This window comes from Alexandromys fortis, unplaced genomic scaffold (assembly GCF_014885135.2).
Source record: "Alexandromys fortis isolate MF-2015 unplaced genomic scaffold, M_Fortis_MF-2015_v1.1 scaffold_50, whole genome shotgun sequence".
Lineage (NCBI taxonomy): Eukaryota > Metazoa > Chordata > Mammalia > Rodentia > Cricetidae > Alexandromys > Alexandromys fortis.
This window is the reverse complement of record NW_026067932.1, coordinates 4,177,639-4,202,304: the sequence shown is the minus strand read 5'-3', so window position 1 is coordinate 4,202,304 and position 24,666 is coordinate 4,177,639. Positions and strand designations below refer to the sequence as shown.

At 43.5% G+C, this 24,666-nt stretch overlaps 1 protein-coding gene across 1 annotated transcript in view; it reads right to left on the bottom strand.

The window, feature by feature from the left end:
- Positions 1–24,666, bottom strand: part of Cfap54 (cilia and flagella associated protein 54) — a 251,916-nt gene that overhangs the window by 78,174 nt on the left and 149,076 nt on the right. Inside the window, exons 47-51 of the mRNA XM_050145787.1 lie at positions 19,105–19,227; positions 13,552–13,605; positions 8,231–8,438; positions 6,272–6,348; positions 4,091–4,260 (exon numbers count right to left, since the gene is read on the bottom strand). Coding sequence (XP_050001744.1) covers positions 4,091–4,260; positions 6,272–6,348; positions 8,231–8,438; positions 13,552–13,605; positions 19,105–19,227 — 632 coding nt within the window. The remainder of the gene's footprint in view (positions 1–4,090; positions 4,261–6,271; positions 6,349–8,230; positions 8,439–13,551; positions 13,606–19,104; positions 19,228–24,666) is intronic.

The following is a 24,666-nucleotide window of genomic DNA, read 5'->3' as shown; positions in this document are numbered from 1 at the left end:
AAGTCTTGTGTCCTCCTCTATTACTTTTGAACCTTATCAACACAAGTTCTTTCACTGAACATGGGTCCATTGGCTAGGCCGGCTGAGCAGTAAGCTCTGGGGATCCTCCTGTCTCTGGCTCCCTCCCACCCCAACACTAGGCTGCAGATGCTCACCACCAGGCTTCTTACCCAGAGATCTCTGCTCAGGTCCTCAAGCTTGCACAGCAGGCACCCTATCCTCGGAGCCATTGCCCCAGCCCCAGCTGGCCTCTTTAGATAATTACATTTTTCTTGGATAATTTCTTAAATGTGTGTAGCCATACAGAATCTTGTACCTCACACTGATGGTTTCCTACATTTGAGCCTATTGGTCTGCTGGGTTCACAAAGATTTTGAAATATTGAGCACTTGTCTGGAAAACGCGCTGTGTGGATACATCAATTATTGAAATACTTAATCATACAATTAAACAATATTTCTGTGAATACTGTCACTCATACACCAAACGCTCATGTTCATGTGACAGCTACAGTCTCCAAAATTCAGACGTTCATATTTTATCATAGGGAACAGATACTAGCAGATCTGTTCCGAGAAACAGCATGATCGTTTTCAAGAAAATGTCTGCCAAATATCCCGAGCTGAACAGCCACAGTCTGTCAGTTGTTTTTTCAAATAAAGATGGTCTTCCCTGAAAAGAGCATCTTGTTCAACTCTCAATTCCATCACCCATGTGTTCCTCTGAAAGACAGCCATCAACACTGGTATGCAGCACAGACACCCAGACAAACAGCCTACAGGAGCTCCCACCAGCCTGGGAATGTCTTCACTGCAAAGATTCTAAACGCCACAGCTTCTGCTTCTTCATCAAGGGCACTAGTAAGTGCCACTGGCTTCTCTCTCTCTCTCTCTCTCTCTCTCTCTCTCTCTCCCTCCCTCTGTCTCAGACTGTTTATATCTTTGTCTCTCTTTCTGTCTGTCTCTGACTCCCTCTGTCTCTCTTTCTGTCTCTGTCTCTTTCTCTCTCTCTTTCTCTGTGTGTGTGTGTTCTCTCCTTCTACCATGTGGGTCCCAGGGATTGAATTTAGGTCATCAGCCATGACAAAAAGTGCTCTTACGCTCTGAGTCATCTTTCCAGACACCAGCTGGCTTTTGTTTTTGTTTTTAATTGCATATGAGCAATATTAAAGACTATAGCATCATAGTTTGTTCCCAATTTCTTTTTTTTTAATATTTATTTATTATGTATACAATGTTCTGTCTGTGTGTATGCCTGCAGGCCAGAAGAGGGCACCAGATCTCATTACAAATGGTTGTAAGCCACCATGTGGTTGCTGGGAATTGAACTCAGGACCTTTGGAAGATCCGGCGATGCTCTTAACCTCTGAGCCATCTCTTCAGCCCCTGTTCCCAATTTCTTGATTCATGCCGAGGGGTCAGAGGTCTTAGGGTTGCTATGGCAGCACTGATGCATAAGACAGTGAGTCAGGTGATCACGTGCTAGTTCTAACAGCATCCTTCGGTCTTCAGAGTCCCACTGCGAAAGGTCTTCAACACAGCCAGTCACCTGCATGCCCTGAGAACCACTACTCCACTGACAGCTGATGGATTTCCACGACTGCTTAGAAATGGAAAAAGTACCCCTCACACTGTCTCTAGAATAAAATCCATACACAACATAGATAAGCCAAAGTGTGAATCTGCTGAGCGCATCACTGGGCCTTCTAGAGAGAGCGTGATGGGCTCCTAGAAAGCTTGGCTATGTCCTGAGAGAACAAGGAAAGGAGCTGGTTTGTTTGATGATGTCTGCTGGATGGTGGCATTTGGGTAAAGATTCCTACACACAGGTCAAGAGTCTAAACATCCTACCAGCACCAAAGTTGCAAGTTACTGATCATTTTTTTTTGTAGTAGTAGTAGTAGAAGCAAATCTTGCCTTCATATTTTATTTTTTTTTATTGAGCTATACATTTTTCTCCAGTCCCCTCCCTTCCTCCCTTCTCCCTTTCTAACCTCTCCCATGACCCCCACACTCCCAGTTTACTTAGGAGATCTTTCTTTTTCACCATTCATTCTTAGCGGCTCATATGAGTGCTGGGTAGAAGGGGAGTGGTGGGCCCTAAAGGCAGTGAGCATAAAACCTGACCTGCAGTAACTTGTACTCTCTGTTACAACATAAAACTATTATTTATTATTCATTCATTTTATTCATCTCTTTAAATAACAGGAATTAAATCTAGAGCTTCAGGCATGAAACACAAGTGGTCTCTCAAGCAACAGTATCAAGCCACAAGCACATAATCTTTGAACAAGTCTTCCTCTCCCCTCAACTCCGCCATCTTTAGTCCTGGCAGTCTCCACGGAGCTTATGGCCTCAGACACAGTAGGCAGCTGCCTCGCTCATAGCTGAGGCCGAGGCCTATCAGCAACCTGCTTATCCTCTGTTAGAAGACACACTCCCCGATCACAGGGTTTCCACCAGTACTGCTATGCATTTTGTACAGATTAGACATACTGACCTATCCCAAGTGCCCAGCATAGTGTCATGCTCAAAACTATTGTCAGTGAATGGTCCAACTGTATCTATTAGTAAACAAACCACTAGTGAACCTGTCAGGGGATTTCATGATGCAGATGTGTTTATCACCAGTGCTATGGGAACCCACTGAAAGAATATTTCTGGGTCTGTACAGAGTTGCCCTACTAGTGCTATTTTGCACATGACTGTGAGAGTGGTGTGGGACAGTGGTCTGTATTCTGTCAATCATATTTTAAATAAACGCTGATTGGCCAGTAGCCAGGCAGGAAGTATAGGCGGGACAACCAGGCAGAAAGTAGAGGCAGGTCAATGAGAACAGGAGAATTCTGGAAAGAGGAAGCAGTCCCAGCCCAGATACAGAAGAAGCAAGATGTGACTGCCCCACTGAAATAGGTACTGAGCCTGTGGCTAACATATACTAGAATAATGGGCTAATATGTTATAAGAGTTAATAAGAAGCCTGAACTAATGGGCCAATCAGTTTATGATTAATGTAGACCTCTGTGTGATTTCTTTGGGATTTAACAATTGTGGGAACTGGGCAGGACAGAAAACTCAGACAACACATGAGCAAGTGGGTGAAGGAGCCCTTGCACCATCAGTTTCTAGACCATGTGTAGAGGTGAGACAGCTAAAGAGAGACTCCGTGACCAAGAGGAATGAAAGTTCTGACACAACAGTGCCATTAAATAATCAGCTTCTCAGATGATCCAGCCCTCGACCGGGCCTCGGACAGCCTAGCCGAATATTTTAAAATAAATTTTAAAATTTATTGTGTATGTGTGTGTGTGTGTGTGTGTGTGTGTGTGTGTGTGTCATGTTCAGCAGTGGCTGAAGCAGCCTGAAGAGACCAGAAGAGCTGGATTACAGGGAGTTGTGAGTCACTCCTTCTGTGTGTTATGGAATAGTATTCCTAACTGCTGAGCCATCTCGTGCACCCCTTTCATAGTTTTATTTGGTGCTTGAGAAAAAATAATACTCCAAAGGCTTTATATTTTTTTTTTAAAATCTTCTTAAAAGTAATCAAAAGTCAGGCATTGTTAATTTGTTCATTTTATATATAATATTAAACATCCTACCTAGTGTGCTTAATAAAGGAATTTCTTTATGGAAAATTGATATGTTCTATATAAAAATGAATTTTAAAACCCTGTGAATAATTAAAACTAAGTATGTCCCTATAGACCTAGGACTTTCCAAAGCTTATTAAATGAGAATGAACAACTTCCCACAGTCACCAAGTGGCAGGGCACTGGGGCTTTCAGAGTCGGGGGGGGGGGCGGGACAGAAGGGTGAGGAGGAAGGGTTGAGAGGGTGAAGAAGTTAAGGAAATTAGAGGATGAGAGAAATGAGAAGTGATGAAGATAAGGGGGGTAGTATGTGGGATGAGTGGGTGAGGGGATGCAGGGGTGAGAGGATGAGGGAGGGGTGAGAGGATGAGGGAGGGGTGAGAGGATGGGGGTGAGGAGTGAGGGCTTAGAGGATGAGGGGGTAAGAGGATGCAGGGGTGAGAAGATGGGGGTGAAGGGTGAAGGACTGAGGTGATGTTCCTCTTCCCCCAGGGGACTCACCCGTATGCTGCCCGGTGTCTCTGCAGGGCAATGGCTGCTAGCTGCAGTCTGGCCTCCACCAAGATCTCCAGCTCCCCAGCAGAGCACTGGCAGAGGGGCTTATGGCACTGATGCTCCATCTCAGACACCAAGCAGTTCAGCCTGTCTTCAGCCTCTATCAGTAACAGTGACTAAAGAAAGGAGAACACAGCCACGGTCAGAGAACACCGCACAGTCACACAGTCAGAGAACACCACACAGGCACACAGCCAGAGAACACCACAGTCACACACAGTCAGAGAACACCGCACAGTCACACAGTCAGAGAACATTACACAGGCACACAGCCAGAGAACACCACAGTCACACACAGTCAGAGAACACCACAGTCAACACACAGTCAGAGAACACCACATAGTCACATAGCCAGAGAACACCACACAGTCAGAGAACACCACAGTCACACAGCCAGTCAGAGAACACCTCACAGTCACACAGCCAGAGAACACCACAGTCACACACAGAGAACACCACACAGGCACACAGCCAGAGAACACCACAATCACACAGTCAGAGAACACCACAGTCACACACAGTCAGAGAACACCACAGTCACACACAGTCAGAGAACACCACAGTCAACACACAGTCAGAGAACACCACATAGTCACATAGCCAGAGAACACCACACAGTCAGAGAACACCACAGTCACACAGCCAGTCAGAGAACACCTCACAGTCACACAGCCAGAGAACACCACAGTCACACACAGAGACCACCACACAGTCACACAGCCAGAGAACACCACAATCACACAGTCAGAGAACACCACAATTACACACAGTAAGAGACAAAGTCTCACTCTTGACAAATAGTTTCAGGCTCAGAGAAGTAACAGCAGTTGGGAGACACAGCAGGACACCTGCGCCCAATCAGCAGAGAAGAGGCCCAGGAAGGAACAGGTAAATTCTGGACAGCAGAGCTGCCGGAACTCTCTGCTCCGCTGGCAGTTCTGTGAAGCTGCCCTGACATCCACCAGTGCCTTGCGGGGACAATAGAGACAGATGTGTCTGGGGGCCTCCTGTCCCGTGTTGACCAGGGGATCAGTACTGCATCTTGTTTAAATGTGTGTTTTCACTTAAGGACATATCATTCCACATACATTGCTTCATTAACCCTGGGCTCACAGACAAAGGAGCTATATAGTTCTTTTGTGAACTGAATGAAATTATGTGGTGTCTCTATTTGCTTTGTAAGCAAACACAGTGTTGGTCACAAGCACTGGACATCATCTTCATCTTCTGCATGAGGGACAACAGAAACATGGTAGGGGAAATATGGCATAATTTGAAGATTACTAATGCAGAAAATATGAAGATAAAACACTTTAAGCATTGACACGGCACTTAGATGTTTGGATTAGAGATGCTCAAGCAGAGAAGTCTATGCAAATATCACAAAATCCCCCAGAATCCGACGATTCTGGTTCAGGGTCACTCGACCTGTACTAACAGACCAGAGATGTGTAGAAGGGCCACTTGGTAGTCTGTGGGAGGGAGGAACCCAAGAGTCGGTGCAGAATCTCTTTCACCATGGTTGGCTACGTACATACAGGGTAAATATTGATTTTATAATTTTTTAATTATAATAATTCCATTATTTGAATGGAATTAGTAAATTTCATATATTGTCTAAACCTTAGGGTTGTTTGTTTTTTGTTTTTGTTCTGTGTGTGTTGTTGCTGCTGTTTATTTTTCAAGACAGGGTCTCTGTGTAGCTCTGGCAGTCCTGGAACTCACTCTGTAGACCAGGCTAGCCTTGAATTTATAGAAATTCACCTGCCTCTGCCTCCCAAGTGATGAGATTAAAGGCATTCTCCACCATCAACTGGCAACCTTGTTTTCTATTTTGTTTTGTTTTGGGGGGTGTTCAAGACAGGGTTTGGGGTCTGTCCTGGAACTAGCTCTTGTAGTGGCCTCAAACTCACCTGCCTCTGCCACCCAAGTGCTGGGATTAGTGGCATGTGCCACTACCGCCCAACTTGTTTTGTTTTTTATGAAATACATTGAAGTAAAAATGATTAATACTTACATTACGAAAGTATGATAATTAAACCACCATGCAAAATTCCTGTTGTGTAGTGAGCATTTTGATAAATGATTTACCATGGTTTGTGGAAGAAATGAAACATTAAGGCTTACCTTTATCATGCTAAGAGTGCAGTCATCTCTAAATCTTGACAGTTGACAATGTGAATTTTCATCTTTTGTGTAAAAATCTAAAGACATGAAAGTTTTTTAGAAATATCAAGGATCAGTGGTTAGTTTAATTATCACTTATATTTGTTAAAATCTATAATTCATGGAATGTATCAATAAATATAATTAGACAAAATCAACAGTGAACATTAGAAACGCATAAGTATATCAACATTCCCTAAATAAACCTTAGAATGCTGGTCTTTATTTTTGCCACAAATCAGACAGCTCAGAAAAGGTCTTTTGCATACTGAATGGTGTTACTCGGGCTACCAATTTCTGATATAGAAGTGTGGTTCCTTCTCCTGATCTTTCAAAAATTTCTAACACTTCAAATATACGAAAAAAAAAACTCCCTTGGAAGCTCTCTTAATTAGGGTTTTGTTGCTGTGAAGAGACACCATGACCACATTTATAAAGGAAAACATTTCATTGGGGTGGTTTACAGTTTCAGAGAGTTGGTCCATTATCATCATAGCGAGAAGCATGGCGGCAGTGGGCAGATGTGATGCTGGAGAAGGAGCTGAGAGTTCTACAACCGGAAGCACAGGCAGCAGAAGGAAACTGCTGTGCTGGGTATGATTTAAGCATATAAAACCTGAAAGCCCACCTTCACAGTGACACACTTCCTCCAACAAGATCACACCTATGCCAACCAAGTCACACCTCCCGATAATGCAGCTCCCTATGGGCCAAGTATTCAAACAGTGAATCTATGGGGCCATTCCTATTCAAACCGGCACAGTAGCCTTGGTTCTGTTGAGATGCAGAAGCTCTTGCTATAACAGCAGAGAGTGGGATCTTCTGGAGTAGCAGGTCTATTCAAACAATGTATTTCCAAAATTCCTCACCTACAGTAAGTCTGCCCTTATTCTGAAGGAGGATTCAGATAAAAATCTTTGCTTGTGTCAGTCATTCCGCCGAATAATCTCAAGTCACTACACTCAGCTACAGAGCACTGTCTGCCTAGAAACTTGACAAATGGAAATAAGGATTGTAGAATCAAAGGGAACTTGGCACTTGCAGTGATATTTCATTTGTATGTTAATAAACAAAGCTTGCCTGAAGAGCAGAGAGTAAAACAGCCGCACTGATCAGCCTTACAGACCAGGCAGTGGTGACACACACCTTTAATCCCAGTAGCCACACTAGTTTGCCGTAGAAACCGGACAGTAGTGGTACATGCCTTTAATCCCAGCCCTACAGAGGAATATAAAGACTTGAGGAGACTGCTCTCAGACACAGTCTCATTCTGATATTCCTGGAGGCAGGATCACCATTTCGGACTGAAGTAGAGGTAAGAGCCAGTGGCTGGCTGTTTTGCTTTTCTGACCTTCAAGTTGAACCCCAATTTCTGTCTCTGGGTTTTTATTATTTGTGCTACAGGCACTGATTTTCTCTTTTCTTCCAGTTCCAATCTCCTTACTGTTTCCTTAAAACAGGAGACTCTGGTCTTAGCGGTCAGCTGAGTAAAAGGACTGGATTAAGGCTTTTTTCTCAGGAAAAAAAAAAAGATTAAGAGAGATCAAATTCGAGCATGAGACTACAAGGAGTTCTCAGAACTTACTCAATGGGGAAATTGTTTTTAAAATGTCCTTAACTGCTAGGCAATCTCTCCAGCTATGCATTTTGTTTTACATAAGATATGCAAGATGCAAAAAAATGTGAACATTCTATTCTATAAAACATTGGCAAGAGCTATTTTAAATATTCATCATATTCCTATGGATATGTATGGATGGACAGATAAATATGTATGTACTTGTACTGAGACATAAACATATATATGCCATAGGACCTCAGGGGGAAATATATGCTCAAATATTCAAATGGATTATTAGGAGTGGGGTGGTTAGTGGTTGAGAAAACAAGAAAAACATAAAAATGAAAACAAAAGCTCACCTTTCAGGTTTGGGATGATGGGTTTGTTCTTCTCAATGGCAACTGTGTGGTACAGTGTTTTGGGGAAATTATCCGGGATACAGTTTATTGTCGCAGCCAAACTGATGAAGAAATGGGCCTTGGCAAAATTAAATTTGTTTAAGAGGTGTTGCTGGCCAAGAGTAACCAGGGTGGAAGGCAAGCCTCTGTTGATCAAATCTTCCAGCGCCTACAAGTGAGAAGGGGAAAGGGTCGGGTTAAACATCTTCTCACATCTTAGTGTCACCCCCGTTTTGTCTTTCTGATTGGGTGTCAGGTGAAGGATTAGACACGATATTTCCATAAATGGCAGAACCACTCCAGTTCCTCAACTCACACCCTGCCCTGCCACATAATGGGAGAGCAAACCTGGGGTTGGAGTGAGGGAACAGACTTCTTACCAGCTCAGGGAGAATGAAGAGTTTGACAGTTACTGTGAGCACAGACTGGACAAGAAGAGGAAAACAGCCTCCCTACCCAGCTTAGCATCCACGGTGGACCACTCCCTTTTCCAGCCCCTCTCCGTCTCATTCCTGCCTCCTTTGTAACCAGGACTCTAGAGTTCCCTTGATGGCCTGTAGTGGAAGGGGGCAGATGAAAATCGCATTGACAGAGAATGGTCCTTGGGCAGCAATCAGGCTGCCTGTCTACTCGTGATCCACTGAGACATTCCACACCCTCTTCTCTTCTAAATTCTAATCACCTTCTCCTTCTCCCCACCTACAGAGGGTTGAAAATGTGTCTGTTTCATTGACTGGCTGACGTTTGTTTGACAGACACCAAAATAAAACCTGGCACACAGCAAACTCAACAGATTAAAAAGATCTCTTTAAAATTGGAGGCAAGTGAGGTAAGGTTCTGGGAGTAAAGGTGCAGGCTACCAATCCTGGGGACCCCCAGAACCTACACAGTAATGAAAACCAACTCCTGGAAGCTGTCTTCTGGCCCCCATGGCACACTGTGGCATGTGCCCACCTACCCAAATAAACGACAGAATGTAAAACATGAAAGTAAAGCAAAACCTAAGTTGATCCGACCACACTTTGGCTTGAAAGCTCCCAAACAGCCCCCATTTCGCTCAGATAAGAGCCCATGCTACTATGTCCCTACAAGGCTTTTCAGTTTGGCCTCTCTGGGCCTATGTGCTAACCCTCACCATCCATACAACTCTCTCTGCACTAGCCAGGATAGCTATCACCAATCCAAGCAAGTTTTCTTTAAGACCTTTGCACTTGTCCCTGTTTCTAGATTATTCCTTTGTGAAGTTGCACGAGTCCCATCTATCTTTAAGTAAAGAAGCACTTGCTCACCCCCAAGGGATTTTACACTTGCTACAGTGCTTCCAATTCCTTTTGCACACCCAAGGAAGGCTCGGTCTGTCCCGATACACAGGGTGAGCTGCTACTTTGTGTTTACGGCATTTATTTTTGCTAGCCCTGCCCATTAAAGTATAAGCTCTATAAGGACTTGGTGTCGGCCTATGATGCTCCCTGACTGTGTTGCTGGCCATATGATGTGGGAGTGTCATATCAATCTGTTGATTTCATTGGTTGAGCAATAAAGAAACTGCTTGGCTGGCCCTGATAGGTTAAAGCATTGGTGGGAGGAGTAAACAGAATAGAATTCTGGGAGGAAGAGGAAGTGAGGTCAGACTCTGCTCTGCTTCCAGAGAGACCCGACAGCTCTGTTCTCTGGAGCAGAGACGCCATGCTCAGCTCTCCCGGGTAGACTCGACAGCTCTGCTCTCTGGAGCAGAGATGCCAGGCTCCGCTCTCCCAGGCAACTCTGACCCAGGATGGACCTAGGCTAGAATCTTCCCGGTAAGCGCACCTTGGGGTGCTTACAAACAATTATTAGAAATGGGCTAAATTAATAGAATTAGCCTAGAAGAGGCTAGATAGAAATGGGCCAAGCAGTCTTTAAATAAATACAGTTTGTGTGTTGTTATTTCGGGCATGAGCTAGCAGGCGGCTGGGGTGCTGGGGACGCAGCCCCTCCGCTCCTATTTCAACAGCCATAGAACAGTACCTTGGATGCGACAGACAGTCATTTTTGAGCTGATACAGAAAGAAGATGCTGAGGCTATCTACCTAGTCTAGAAAAGAGAGAAACTACTTGCCTTACATAAACAAGAAAAACAATTTCCCATCATTTGGAAGAATTGGGAGCAACAGTGACAGGCGTTGGCAGGTTGGGTTGCCTGGTCTCTGTTCCTCCTGTCTTAATTTACTCTATGGGTTGAAAGCATCGTACGTGGGAGAACAGATGTAGAATGCCCACTGGGCCAGAGGTGCAGACCAAGCGTGGCACCAGGACCATCATTATTGCTTCCTATCCAGAGAAGAAACTACAGACTGGCCGGGGGTAAGGAGAGAGAGGCCATTTCTCTTCTCTTCCCTCCTCAGCAAACTGATTTAATGAGCCTTGACAATTACACACAAACACTTGAGGATCAAAGGAAGATTAATTAGTAATGCTATTTAACACTCCTCTCTCTCCCTCTATACAGAAAATGCAAAGTGTAATCTGAAGAGTCTTAAGCGGGCCAACAGTACTGTTTTAATTAATTAGCTAATAGAAATTGGGTTTCCATTATGCTGTCAGTCTCTTTTTGTGTAAAAAGAAATGATCAGACAGACACTCTTCTCAGACCAAACACTGCTCCGCTGGAAATGTGTTCTTAGGGTAGCCTGGCATTTGTGACAAGACAGAGAGAAATATTCCCCAGCTCCCCAAGGTCTGGGAACACCTAAACATGGATATGAACCTTTATCTTCCTAATTCCAGTTCTTTCATTTCAGACAGTTTGCTTATCAATTAAAATAAAATCTTAGGGAAAAATATTGAATGATATGAAACATAATTCAAAGTGGACTTTTTGGAATAAAATGCACAACAATAGGAAAGTAAGAAGGTTACATTTAACAAAGAGAAGTTTATGCTTTATCAAAATTAAGGAAAAATAAAGCAGGTTTGAGGAAAATGACTTTTGAGTTACTTAAAAATCAATAAAATAAAATAAATGAAGTATAAGCTACTTTCGATGCTATGACAAAATGCCTGAAGAGGCAGCTTCACAAAGGAAGGGTTTATCCCACCCCACAACAGGGAAAGTGCTGCAGGAGGGGCAGGAGGCATCCCCAGTCAGGAAGCAGAGAGTTGAATGCTGGGATTGAGCTGGCTCCCCCCTCCTTTTTTTTTAAATATACAAAGCCAGTGCCAGCTGGGCAATGCTCAGCATGCTGCCTGCTCCCTTGGGCCCCAGTTACAGCAGACTGTGTGCACTGGGGGCTGACCCCGAGGAAACGCTCTCCTAGGTGAATGCTCAGGGCTGGCAGCCTCTTGGTAGCACTGTGAGGTAAGCTCTTCCCTCACAACTTTCCTTCTCTGCTTTGGTTGGCAGGCTCTTGCCTTCAGGGCTTTTCTGAGTTCCTATCCTATAGCACAAGGTATCCCTTTAGTGTGCTAATGTCTCCAACCATGACGCTGTTCTGTCCACAACCATCATGGGAGCGACTTTAAATGCTAACCCTCCATTCTGTGACAAAGTTTATCTTCCCACCTTTCTGTTCCATTCGCTACCCAGACTCTCTGCAAATCTAAGGAAAAGCAGTCAGCTTTACCCTTGCCACAACACAAGGCCAGCCTGTCTTGAATATTCCTCTGCCAAATAAAGTCTTGCATTGCTTTTGAATTCAGATCAATCAAGCTGTTAGGGCACGAGCAGAACACAATCAGATTCTTTGCCAGAAGGTAACATGAATGGCTTCTAATCTATTTCCCAGTAGAGTCTGCGGTCCCCTCTGAAATGGATGGCATGAGCCCACAAATTTTTAGCTTTCTGTTTTTCCAAGACTCCCACTAGAATGGATCACTAAACTCTATACACAATATTCTAGGGCTTTTCTAACCTGAAACTTCAAACTCTACTACCTTGGTCCTTCAAACAGCTTCCAATGGCCTAAGCACCACGTGGTTGGGCTTCAGCCGCACTGACCCCATATCTGGGACAATTTTTTTGTATTAGCTACTTTTCTCGTGACTGTGGCAAAATACCTCGGAAAAGCAAATTAAGAAGAGTCTATCTGGGCCACAGTTTGAGGGTACTGTCCTTCGTATCAAGGAGGGAATTGCAGTAGAGGATGGCTCGTCACACTACATCTACGGCACAGAGAAGCAGAGAGACCAACACTGATGTGGGGCATTTATATAAATACTTGTTCTTTTTCATTCAGTCCAAGGGCCAGGGCCATGTGGTGATGCTGATCACATTCAGAGTGGGTCTTCCCCCTGTAGTTAAACCTTTCTGGAAAGAGCCTGTTAGGCACACCCAAAGGGCTGCTTCCATGGGGATTCTAAATCCAGTCTTGTTGACAAGGAACATTAATCACCACAGCTTAATCAAAGACAATGCTGTTTGATACCACCAATCAATCGATCTGTCAATCAACCCTCCATACATCTATCAGTCCTCATTAACCACTCCTAGATGACTAGACTCATGTCTTCTCTGTCACCAGCACCTCCCTAACCCTTGTAACAATGGTTGTCCTCAAATGCCTTCTATGTGAACACTTTAAGGTACTAATCACATCATTATGTTTTTTATTAACTTGTTTTTTAAAATATTTAAATGTCACTAGGAAATCAAATGCTTAAACACCAATTGTTTGATGGTTGGCAGGTGTTAATAGACAATTTCATCCTCATTATGCAAAAAAAATTTGGGGAAATCAGAGGAGCTGCATACGAAAATGTTACAAAATGACACCCTCTGCAATTGGCGCATAGTCATGGAACTGGGAAGAAAGGATACAAGTAGCAGCCATATTGAACACGTGGGCTGCTCCAAACATGCGGCTGCTCTAAAAAAAAAAGTCTTTTAGTTACAGTGGGAGTCAGCTGGTACTGTTTAGGTAACCGAGACATTTGCATAGGAAAGCCAGGGATACATGGCTGGACAAGCCAACTGAACAACACCTGGTTCTACAAGTCCGGGCAGCCACTGCTAGTTTACTGGCCTGGACTTCAAGTTAGTTTGATACAATTCTAACTTTAGCCTCAGAATTTTGTGATCAAAACCCTATTATCAGATGTTAAAAGGAGGAAGATTGGGAGTTCAAGGATATCCTTGGCTACCCAGTGAGTTTAAGGGCAGCCTGGGCTATATGAGATCTTGTCAGCAACAGATAGGAGGGAGGGAGGAGAAACTACATGTAGAGCAGGATTTCAAAATCAGAAACTGTACTTGCCAAATAGGGTGAAATGACTCTGAACACTTCCACATTAAATATTGTTATTACCTGTAAGTTGTCTTTATTGGTAAGAGGTTTTCCAGAGTCAAATGATGGAGTTACCTGTCAAAAATACAAAATATTAATAGCAGAACCCATATTTATTTGAGCATTCTTTTAAATGGAACTATTAATGCATCCTAAAATCATTTAAGCACCATTTTATTGTCAAAGTAATACATGATCTTGTCAGAAATATTAGTATGAGAAAAACTAAAAATTGTATATAAGTCAACTTCTTTTAGGCAGTAAGCATCAGTATTCTGTCTTTCCTGTCCTTCTCTTGCTGATTATTTTGAAAATTATATACTCACTTCTATTCCATTTTCACCAACAATTGCCTACTTTTATGCCTACAAAACTGGGTTACTTGCAAACCTCAGCCTAGAAGGTATCCATGATATAGCATAAGAACTAAATGTCTTTGCCATCGCGTGTTACGTAGTGGGGCCATTCTCCAGCCTTACATCACCAACCAGCCTTAGGTCAAATATTACTGGTGGACGTTTTGTCTACATTTTGATTATTGCCTTTGGACTGAATCTAAGAAAGAGTTCTGGGTCAGAAGACAAGGATATCTTGAGGAAATGGAAGCGGCTAGGTTCAGTTTCCAAGAGCCCATTCGTATCACGTGACCACGCTTCCCACAGTCTCAAGCAATACTCTCCCTTTTAAAACTGTGCTGGAAAAAAAAAAAAAGAAGAAGAAGAAGAAGAACTGTGTCGTGTTGAGGAGAACTTGAACACTTATTTAGAAGGACTATGGTTCTCTTCCTTTCTGTATGGGAATCTTGTGTTTGTGGTTGGCTCTAATTGTTCTGGCTCAAGGGAAACAGTTATTCCCACAGGAAAATGTAGTATACTGGAGCAGAACGCATCTCTTTTCACTCTGACCATCCTTTTGAAAAGGCAGACCTTCATAGGAGACAAAACTGATTTGCCTCTCTTACCTCCACGGTCTGCAGGAAGTATGCTACAGCTTCCAGGGATAGAGAAGCTTAGATGCCAGTGGTGTCCTAACTCAAGATCCCATATCTCTTGGCCTGAGGACATTCCATGCCCTAAGGAGATTCAGAAGAGCGCAGCGACTCAGGGCATTCATGTCCCACCAGTCCAGGAGCCCGGGGCAGTGATATTTTCACTAATGCTCTTGGACCGTTTTTTCTCCTATTGCTGTGGGCTCCTTCTTACTCAGCATACATTCCGAAATCCCCTCTCAAACACAGTGCTCACCCCCAAATCCTTCTTTCTAGATGCCCAAGCCAAACTATTTTAGCTTTCACTGCCAACCGGCATGGGTACTGCAGATTTCCCCTCTGAAGTACTCCTTATTATCTAGGGACAATGAAAAACTAATGACCCAAAAAGGGAGCTCTTCCTTGATATGAATGATGGACTTCATAACAGGACTTTCTTTAGTCACAAGAGGGGAATCTTGATACAAACATATGGTAAAATATAGAACTTTTTAAAGCACTCTGTAGAGTCGAACTGTAATCTATAAGTTTTTTTTTTCAGCTACTTCCTTTGCAAGTGAAACCAAATTCATTAAACCCTTCTTTAAATAACTGGCCCGCAGCCTAATAACATTGGCACCTATTTTAATTATAAACCCTGAAAGCGTTTTCTCTTTTAATTACACTTTTAAATCCCCAATTGAAGGTGGAAAGCTGCAAATTAACTCTGCGAATACAAAATCTGAAGTCAGACTCCACCGGGAGATGGTTCACCTACACATTTATCTTATCAAAGTTCCTGGAGAAAAATGAAGTTTGGGATGCTCATGTCAATGATGGTTCCTGAATTCTTCGCTGTTGTCTGTTTTCTTGACAGAAATGGCCATTGAAAACTTGTTTCTCAGCCCAGGCGCATGCTTTCTCTGTCCATCTTTGCTTCCAGGACTGTACACTTAGATGGCCCTAAATTCATTTCCTTCGGCTCCTGTTTTCCGTTGTCTGCCTCAGTTCCCAGATTATTTCAAGTCAGCATCCACTAATCCTATATCTTAGGGTTTTAGTTGCTACAGCTGTGATGAGACACCATGACCAAAAGCAGCTTGGGGGAAGAAAGGGTTGGTTTGGCTTCATTTCTACATCGCGGTTGATCAACAAAGGAAGTCAGGACAGGAACTCAAACAGGGCAGGAATCTGGAGGTAGAAGCTGATACAGAAGCCATGGAGGAGTGCTGCTTCCTGGCTTGCTCTCGTGGTTTGCTCCGCTTTCCTTCATATAGAACCCAGGACCACCAATCCAAATGGCCTTGGTCCTCCCGCATCAATCACCAAGAACTTGCTCCACAGGCTTGCTGTGGGCTGCTCTTACAGATGCTTTGGCTCAGCTGGGTCTTCCTCTTTCCAACACCTCTAGCTGTATCACATTGTCATGAAACTAGCCAGTACAGACTATTATTTCAAACCTCGGGGTTAAAACTCCCAGCTTCACATATGCAACCCCAACTGGTACCCTGAATTCTAGACATTGCTACCCTACACTATGGATGCTACCCACCTAGCTGTCTGTGGATCTCATACAGAATTTGTTTAGCTCCTCCTCCACAGTTTATGAAAACTACCTGCCGACTGCTCAGACTGAACACTCTGAGTCATCCTTGACTTGTGCTCTTACAATTCTACCTCCAAACTCCAGTCTAATGGTACCAGCTCTTCCCTCACAATCTGCACAGCAGTCGACCGCTGCTCCCTCCCCTCTGCGACTATCACCCCAATAATCACTGTGTCACGATCACATCACCTGGTCCCTGAGTCCTCCCCTCCTCCTCTCTCCTACATCCTCACTGGGCCTACCTGGTCCTCCCCAATGATATCTCACAAGCATCTTCCCTAAGGCCTTTGTCATACAATGATTTGTGCCTGGAAGGTCACCCCCCAGATCCCTGCTTGGGTCACATCCTTCACAAGTTGCTGCTGAGAAAAACCTTTCCAGTAATGACAGCTTTCACTCCATGCCCAGAACACTGCCTGAGTTCAGTAAGCACTCAACAAACAGTCTGAATCTATTCAACTATAATTTTAATACCAAAGGACAGGTTGTTTATAATAAGAAAATACTGTTGACTGGGAGGCAAGCAAGAAAATAGTACTAACTTCATCCAGACTAGAGAATAAATTCATTTACATCACAGGAGAGGGATGAAGAGCCAAATTACTTATTTCCTGATAGGTACTGTGCTGGGTAATTTATTTCAGTTTGCCACAAGCTTGGGTCATCGGAGAGAAGGGATCCTCAGTTGAGAAAATGCCTCCAAAAGTTGGGCTGTGGGTAAACCTGTACAACATTTCCTTAGTTACTGATTGACGTGGGAGGGCCCAACCCTTTGTGGGTGGTGCCACCCCTGAATTAGTGGTCCTGGGTTCTATAAGAAAGCCATGAAGAGCAAGCCAGTAAGCAGCACGCCTCCATGGCCTCTGCATCAGCTCCTGCCTTAAGGATCCTGTCTTGTTTGAGTTCCTGTCCTGCTTTTCTTCAGTGACTAACTATGATGCGGTAGAGTTAGCCAAATGAACCCTTTCCTCCCCAAGTTGCTTTTGGTCATGGTGTTTCATCACAGCAATAGTAACTCTAATTAGGAGAGGTAAATCATAGACAGATAGGCAGGTATACATCTACACATACACCCTATACACCAATCACTATATATAATGTATACATTATAAGTATATATACAGATATGCATATATACATACATATTCATATTGTTTAATGACAATCCCTAATAAGATGTTCTATACATAACTTCATAATTTCATGAAGCTCAGGCTGGCTTCACACTTGCCAAGGACGACCTTAAATGTACAGGGATTATAGGTATGTACAGCCAGACTCAATTTGTCATTTAAAAAAAAAACTTCATAGTGGGACATTGGACCCAGAGCTTTATGTATCCTGGGCAATCAATTGAACTCCCTCCCCAGTCCCACAATCATCCTTGTGTTTCCAGTGTTCCAGATCCACCCCACATCCTCACGTGTGCTAAAAGAGCTGTTCTGCTATAGTGCTACGTCCCAGCCTCTATTATAATAAATAACAGCACTGTAGCAGTTGCACGGAGCATGAGCAGATGCAACACATACATGTGATGCGTGCTCACATGGGTGATTCTTAAGATTTCAGTTCATTTTGTTGATTCTTTCAGGCCCTCTAAATTTGAATCCAGCTTCTTCCTACATGTATCTGTCTGTCTCATGCTCACACATACCACCTCCTCTGGAGAGTGACCTGCTATTTCCGTGTGTGTGTGTTTGTGTATGTGTGTGATGGTGTGTGCACATGTGTGCAGCATGTGTCTGTATGTACACATGTGGAGGCCAGATCAGGATGCGAAGCATCTTCCTCTACTAAGTATTTCTTTGAGACAGGGCCTTTTACCAACTTAGAGGACTTCCGGTGGCTGGCTGGCTAACGTGCTCTTGGGGTCCAAGGCTGGGGATACAGGCATGTGCAGCCATGCCCAGGGTTTTATGGTGGTATGGTGATTTGAACTCTGGGCCTCATGATTGCTGAGCAAGTGCTCTCCCCCACCAAACCATCTTCCAAGGTCTTCAGTAGATTTCTTAATTTTTTAATGTATGAACTGATTAAAAATAATTTTTTCATATACTATATTCTGAACACAGTTTTCCTTCCTCCATCTCCTCCTAGATTGTTCCTGCCTCCCTATCCAATCAATTCCATGCTCCCCCCGACTTTAGAAGACATACTTGCTTTATTGCTAGCTTTCTGTTTTAAATGTATATGCACAAGTGATGAAATTGCTACTTATAATGAAATCAAAATTCTAATCAGCATCTGCCTAAAGCAAGGTCACCCAGTGAGTCCCAGATCACCAGGAAAACCAAAGCAGAAGGAAATAAGAACTCACTGGGATTTAATTTATGTTCTCACTGTAAACTCGGTACTCGTCTTCAAGGATGCTTCAATTAGCCAGTTTACAAATACAAATTAAGCAACCCAGGTAAAACTATCTTCTAAAATCAAAATAGATTATGCAAAATGGAGACTGTTCTTCTCTCAGAGAAATCACAGAACACTGAAAGGAGAGAGAGAGCATGGGGGCTGTGCCAGGCTGGCATTCACAAAGCTCTGGACTGCTTCCCCAGGTCCAAGAGGAAGAGGAGGACAAAGGGGAAAAGGAACAGGGTAGAAGGTATATACATTAAAGATATCCAAATAATATATATGGACAGGTCACCTTGATGAAAAACATTGAACAAACGTGGTAAGATTAGACCTACAAATCTGGGCTAGGTAGGCGGATGTGCCTAAAGAGACCATTGAGCTACCTATAATAAAAGCAACATGTGGTAGGCACGGGCCAGGATTTGACTGCAATAACCTTCTCCAGAACCGCAGGCCCTCCCCGCCCGGCCCCTTTCCACGCCAGATAAATGAAACTTGATTTTGCTGTAACTGACTTAGCAGCGTGGTCTGGAGCACTGGAGACTTGCGCACACACTTCTGTGGGAATGTTCCCTAGGCTTCAGGCATGCAGCCTCCAGAGATTTTAAATACGTATCTATAGCTTTGAATCAGGTGGGTAGGTTACCTTGAGTCTGGCTGCAGCTTTATAGCCAGCAGGGATGGCGCATGGCATGTTTTTTCCATGAAAAATCTGGGATAGCTCATAAAAGGCTTCAGAAAAGAAGCCTAAATCTGTAAGGATTTCAGTCTATAAAAGAAAGAAAGAAGATTTGATATTAGTTTCTTTTGCTTACAAAATACAGATTCGAGGGAAAACGCATCAGGTTCTAAGATCTAAAACACCCACTTAATGACGGTAGTGTGTAAGGAATCAGCGTTCACTGATTAGTGGGTGAACACGAGGACTCACCAGCATGCTTGTGAAAATGCCTGTCTCCAAGTGCAGTGGACCACAAAGCTAACAAGAGCAGGGGCACTCAGAACGACAGACTCTTATCAGCTGCTGCTTACTTCATCAGAGGCAGACACAAAAGTATAACAGCCATGGAGAAGTTTTTAAAATTAACTCAACTTATTATCTCTTTGTTCCCATGGTTCCCATGGGAACCTGGGTAAAAAAGAAAACAAAGTAAGAATACTCCCGATGTTCTTGAACCCTCTGAGGGAAGTTAGACAAAAGCACAGTGTGTCAACACAGAGACAACTATTAATTTTCTTATCTTTTAATTAGGTGTCAACTTTAAAGGCATATGATTAACAATTTTTGCTGGCTGATAGCTATACATTCCACAGGGTTTGTTTTGAATACAATCCAACTGAACTAAATCAGGAAATTAAAGGAAGGGAAGTTAACATTCAACTTGTTTACTGAATCTCTTGGACAGCAAGCCCACTTGAAGGTTAGAGTCCCCTGAGACTCGTAATTAACCAAATATAAGAGACTGATGTGGGAGTGATTTCTTATTAATAAAGAAACTGCCTTGGCCCTCATAGGACAGAAAATTAGGTAGGCGGAGTAGACAGAAGAGAATTCTGGGAAAAAGAAGTTGAGGAGGAGTCGCCATGATTCTCCCGCGCCAGACAGACGCAGGTTAAGATCCTCCTTGGTAATCCAGCTCGTGGGCTACACAGAATATTAGAAATGGGTTAGAACAATATGTAAGAGCTAGCCCATAAGAAGCTGGTACTAGCCGGGCCAGGCAGTGTTTGAAAGAATACAGTTTCCGTGTAATTATTTTGGGCATAAGCTAGCCATGCGGGCGGCCGGGTGCCGGGGACGCAGCCACGCTGCTCTTATTTCAACAAGAGACGTGTGCGGGTCTTGCTTCGTAAGAGAGGGCTTAGAAGGCCGGTGGTGGTGGCACACACTTTAATCCTAGCACTTGGGAGACAAAGACAGGCAGGTCTCTGTGAGTTCAAGGCCAGCCTGGTTTACTGAGTAAGTTCCAGTACAGTCAGAGCTACACAGAAACTCTGTCTCAACAAACAAAAACAGAAAGAAGAGCGGGACTTAGAGGCATTGACAAAATCCTGCTTTCAACAGTGGGGTCTCGGAAAATTTCAGTGAGAAAGGATTGTTCAAGAGAAGAGCTGGAAATCATGTAGAGGAGAGAGAAGGTATGCGGAGAGGACCCTGAGCACAAAGACCCTGGGTTCTGTGTGGCTGGAGAGAGGGGAGGGCAGTGGAGAGAGTCAGGACTTGGGCACACATGGTGGCCAAACACAGAGAGCCTGTAGACCCCAGTGAGCTCTCTTTTTACTCAGTGAACAAAAGTTACTAGATTGAAGACATGACAGTGAACACTTGAGACCCTAGTGCTTGAAAAACAGAGTTCCAAGCCAGTCCTCATCAGACTGAGACAAAGGAATGCGGGTGTATCTCAGAGTTCAGAAAGTTCTCGTTACCATATGCAGGGCCCCAGGTCCAACGTCAGCAGGGAAAATAAGTTGTGGAAACTTTGAACCAGAAAGGACCCTTACATGATTTATGCTTTGAAAATGTTCAGTGATTTTATGGAGGGCAAGGGTACAAATGATAGACACAGAGAATAAAGCACAAAATTTAATGTATACACAACACACACACACACAGAAAAAAGACGAATCAATGTATCTTCAGCATGCCAATACACCAGAGTTTCTGTTCTCCTTTTCATCCTTGGTTTAGGAACTTCAAGAGTGGAAAAAACAAACAAACAAACAAAACTTTAAAGAAACAAAAAAGGCAAATTAGGGGAAATCGGTGGTAAAAAAATAACATGAAAATAAAACATAAAATCCCAGAAGGTTGTTTTTAATGGAAAAGAGAAAGGCTAATGCACTGTCTGTGTATTGCAGTTTTGCTCAAGAGATGGTAGTCTCTGTACCTGCCAAACCACCGCCGCTGCCATCAAATATCAAAGCAAGCACTTCTGGAGCTAGATGAACGCTTCTGGACCCCAGGTAGCCATTACTTCCGTTGGCGCCTGGAGGGAAATCCCCCTGCAGACATCTGTGTGCTCAGACACTGTACCAAAACATCAACCAAGGCTGCCTCTCGCTCCATTTCATCGTATCACTCTATGCAACGACGACCTGCACTGTGGACTCAGGCCAGAGGACAGCGAGAACCAGCCATCAACCAGACAGACTTCCATGTGCCTTCTGAAGCAGCAGTACCCTTCCTGGGCATGTTTGAAATGTTGAATAAATCTTTAATGGGGTTAGCAGGTCTACAGTGAAGCAGGACATCTGGTCATGAACAGGCCTTACTGTGTTCTCTGGAAGACTCTACTTGAATCTACTGGATCTATCATGAACTGGTTAGTCAGAGAGCATCGCTGCTTGGTGTTTCCCAACCCTGGTTTCTCTTTCACTTACTAACCCTGGTTACTTCAGGAAGGTCACATAAGTTCTGTTCACACAAACTGTCACTTTTTCCTCTGTGGAATCTATCTCTTTTCCTTGCATCTGTTAAGATTCCCCAGAACCAGGTTTCAATCTTCCTGTGCCAATAAGCTCTGCTGAGCAGTGTGATGATCTGCTGATATCATTCTCCTTACTCACGTTCTATAATGAGTATCGCTCTTAACCAAAGTTCCAAATAGAGAACATAGTTCTTCACTGTCTTCAAAGATGCTCCATGACAAAATCATGAGCAAGGACCAAAGAGAGAATTCTGTCTTGCTTTAACTTGGTGAACTATGAGTTCGTTGAGGTTATTTACAGGCTCATGGGAGACTCAAGGCAACTATACTGCCAGAAATACCCTGGGCAATCCATGGGCAGTTACACCACCAAAGAATCCACCAGCAGCATGGACAACTCACAAAAAGCTACTTTACCAAAGGGTTCCAACCCAGCCAATTGTTTATCTATAGTATTATCTGGAAGAGGGGGATGGTCTTGTGAGTCTGTGAGTCTCAAGCACCTCTGTATTCCTCCAGTGAGAATGTGAATAGGCCTGTTCTTGGTTCTTGAGGGTCTTCTGTTCTGATCCAAGCCAGCAGTGATCATGTGCAGTCTGGAGGAAACAGCTAGGCAGCATTGCTCTCTGGTTTTTCTACTGTTATCTTCTACGTCTCCTGCTCAGAACTTCCATGCCAACAGCGCAAAATCATTTCCATCCCTTAAACAACTCCAAACTTCCTCGCTGCTATATCTCTCCAAGGATCTTCTCTTTCCCACTCATCTAGCTGTATAATTTCCAAACCTAAATTCTGCACATTGAGTGAAACCCTCACACCTCAAAGCCATCTGTTTCTTGTTCAAACGTTCGGGAATGATTCTCACCACACTCGCGTGCGGTAATTAAGGAACAGGTGCATATGTTACCAACGAGTGCATCCTCTCTTAGAGAGCATCCTCTCTCTCTTCCCGGCTTCCGTGTCCTCTTACCAAAGACTGTGGGTTACGTGTCTTGGACTCAGGTTACTAAGTTGAGTCAAATAAGAGGTATCCAGTAAATCTTTTCAAAATATTATTTATTTATTTGGGGGGGCTACATGGATGAAAGTCAGGACAACTTGTGGGACTCCATTTTCTCTACTATGTGGGCTCTCAGGGCACACACTCTGGAATATGTGTGGCTGTGAACACACACAAAGACAGTGAGCACTTGACAAATGCCTACAAATTCAAAGTTCAATCTAAAAATCAACTAATGAATATCAAATATGTGAACCTGTTACCCATGATAATACGGGGAATTAAAAGATGAATAAAATACAGAGCCTAGCCTCAAGAATATTGCAGTCTCAATGACAGAGGGAGGATGAGTTTTAAAATGCGCTATTGAACTTCAAAAGCAAGATAATCCAGGAGTCAGTAGTTCAGATGGAAAGCCAGACATTTTCAGAGTCCACATAAATATTTATGAAGTCCATAAAGATTTATTTAGAAATCGAAAGCAAAGGACTATTCTCCAAGGCCCAAAAGGTCTAGACGGAGATACGGGTTACAGAGAAGTCCACTTTCTCCTCATTGGAAAAACAGGAAGGATTTGGGGGAGAAAAGTAGGGAGTTTCCAGGGAAAGGGGAAAGTGGTGAGCTGGAGCAATGTCCCGAGTGCTGTGTGGAGCTGAGCTGTGTGGAGCTGAGCTAGAGCAAAGGCCTAGAGATTCTTCTAGGTCATCTCTTCCAACCCCAAGACCTGGCATGCATCTCTTGTACCATCTGCCTCTCTAGTGACGCCTTGAGGACAACAGTGGCGGAGTATTTACAGCATGGATGACAACTGCAATGGCACAAATCCGCTTTAAAACAATCATTTTATTATCTTACGTGGTGTGTGTGTGTGTGTGTGTGTGTGTGTGTGTGTGTACACCACATGCATGCCTGAGGCAGCCATAGAGGAAGATGCCAGATCTCTTGGGACTGGAGTTATTGACAGTAGTGAGCCACCACATGGGTGCTGGGAACCAAACCCAAGTCCTCTGGAAGAGCAATTGGTGCTCTTAACCATTGAGCCATTTCTCCAGCCCCTAAATCAGCTTTTCAAATGATCCCTTTGTGAAGCATTTATTAGCATGAAAACAATTATGTCACTGTATGAGAATAAACATGCACAAAGATGGCCAAGAAATCATTTAAGCTCAAGAATGACAAATACTCTATTTTAAATGCTTTTTTCTTGACTGCATTAACATGATACAAGGAAATGAACTTACCAATTGAGGGCTACATTCATTCATAGTTACACATTCTGTTGCTAGAACAAAACAAGTCACACACCCTAGACCAAAACATTCCGTAGGCAAACCACTCCCTGGGTGGAATCCCAAATTAGCTCCATAAAAGGAACTGGAACTTAGTTGGATCCTTAGTCTCTTGTTTGAGGTTGGAACAATCTACTTCTCTATTCCTGGACACAAGGGCTGGCTATTAGCCACACCTGTTGATAATAACCTTGTGCGGGCAGAACTCTTTGATTCCAAAAACCTTGAAGGGAATAGATGAAAGCTCCAACTCTCTGACCTTAGGTCGACTTGGAAAAGGGCTCACACTTATGTACCTACACATCTTATGTGGACTTTATATTTTTCTTTATCGACATATTTATGTCAGCACCATGATGTTCTCACTCTAGAGTATCTTATTAAGTCTTTCTCATGCCAAGTTTCTACTTCTGTTCAATAAGATTGCCTTTCAATTTAAACCTGTACCACAGAGTCACCTCAGTCTTTGACTGTGTTAAAGTACTGAGGGT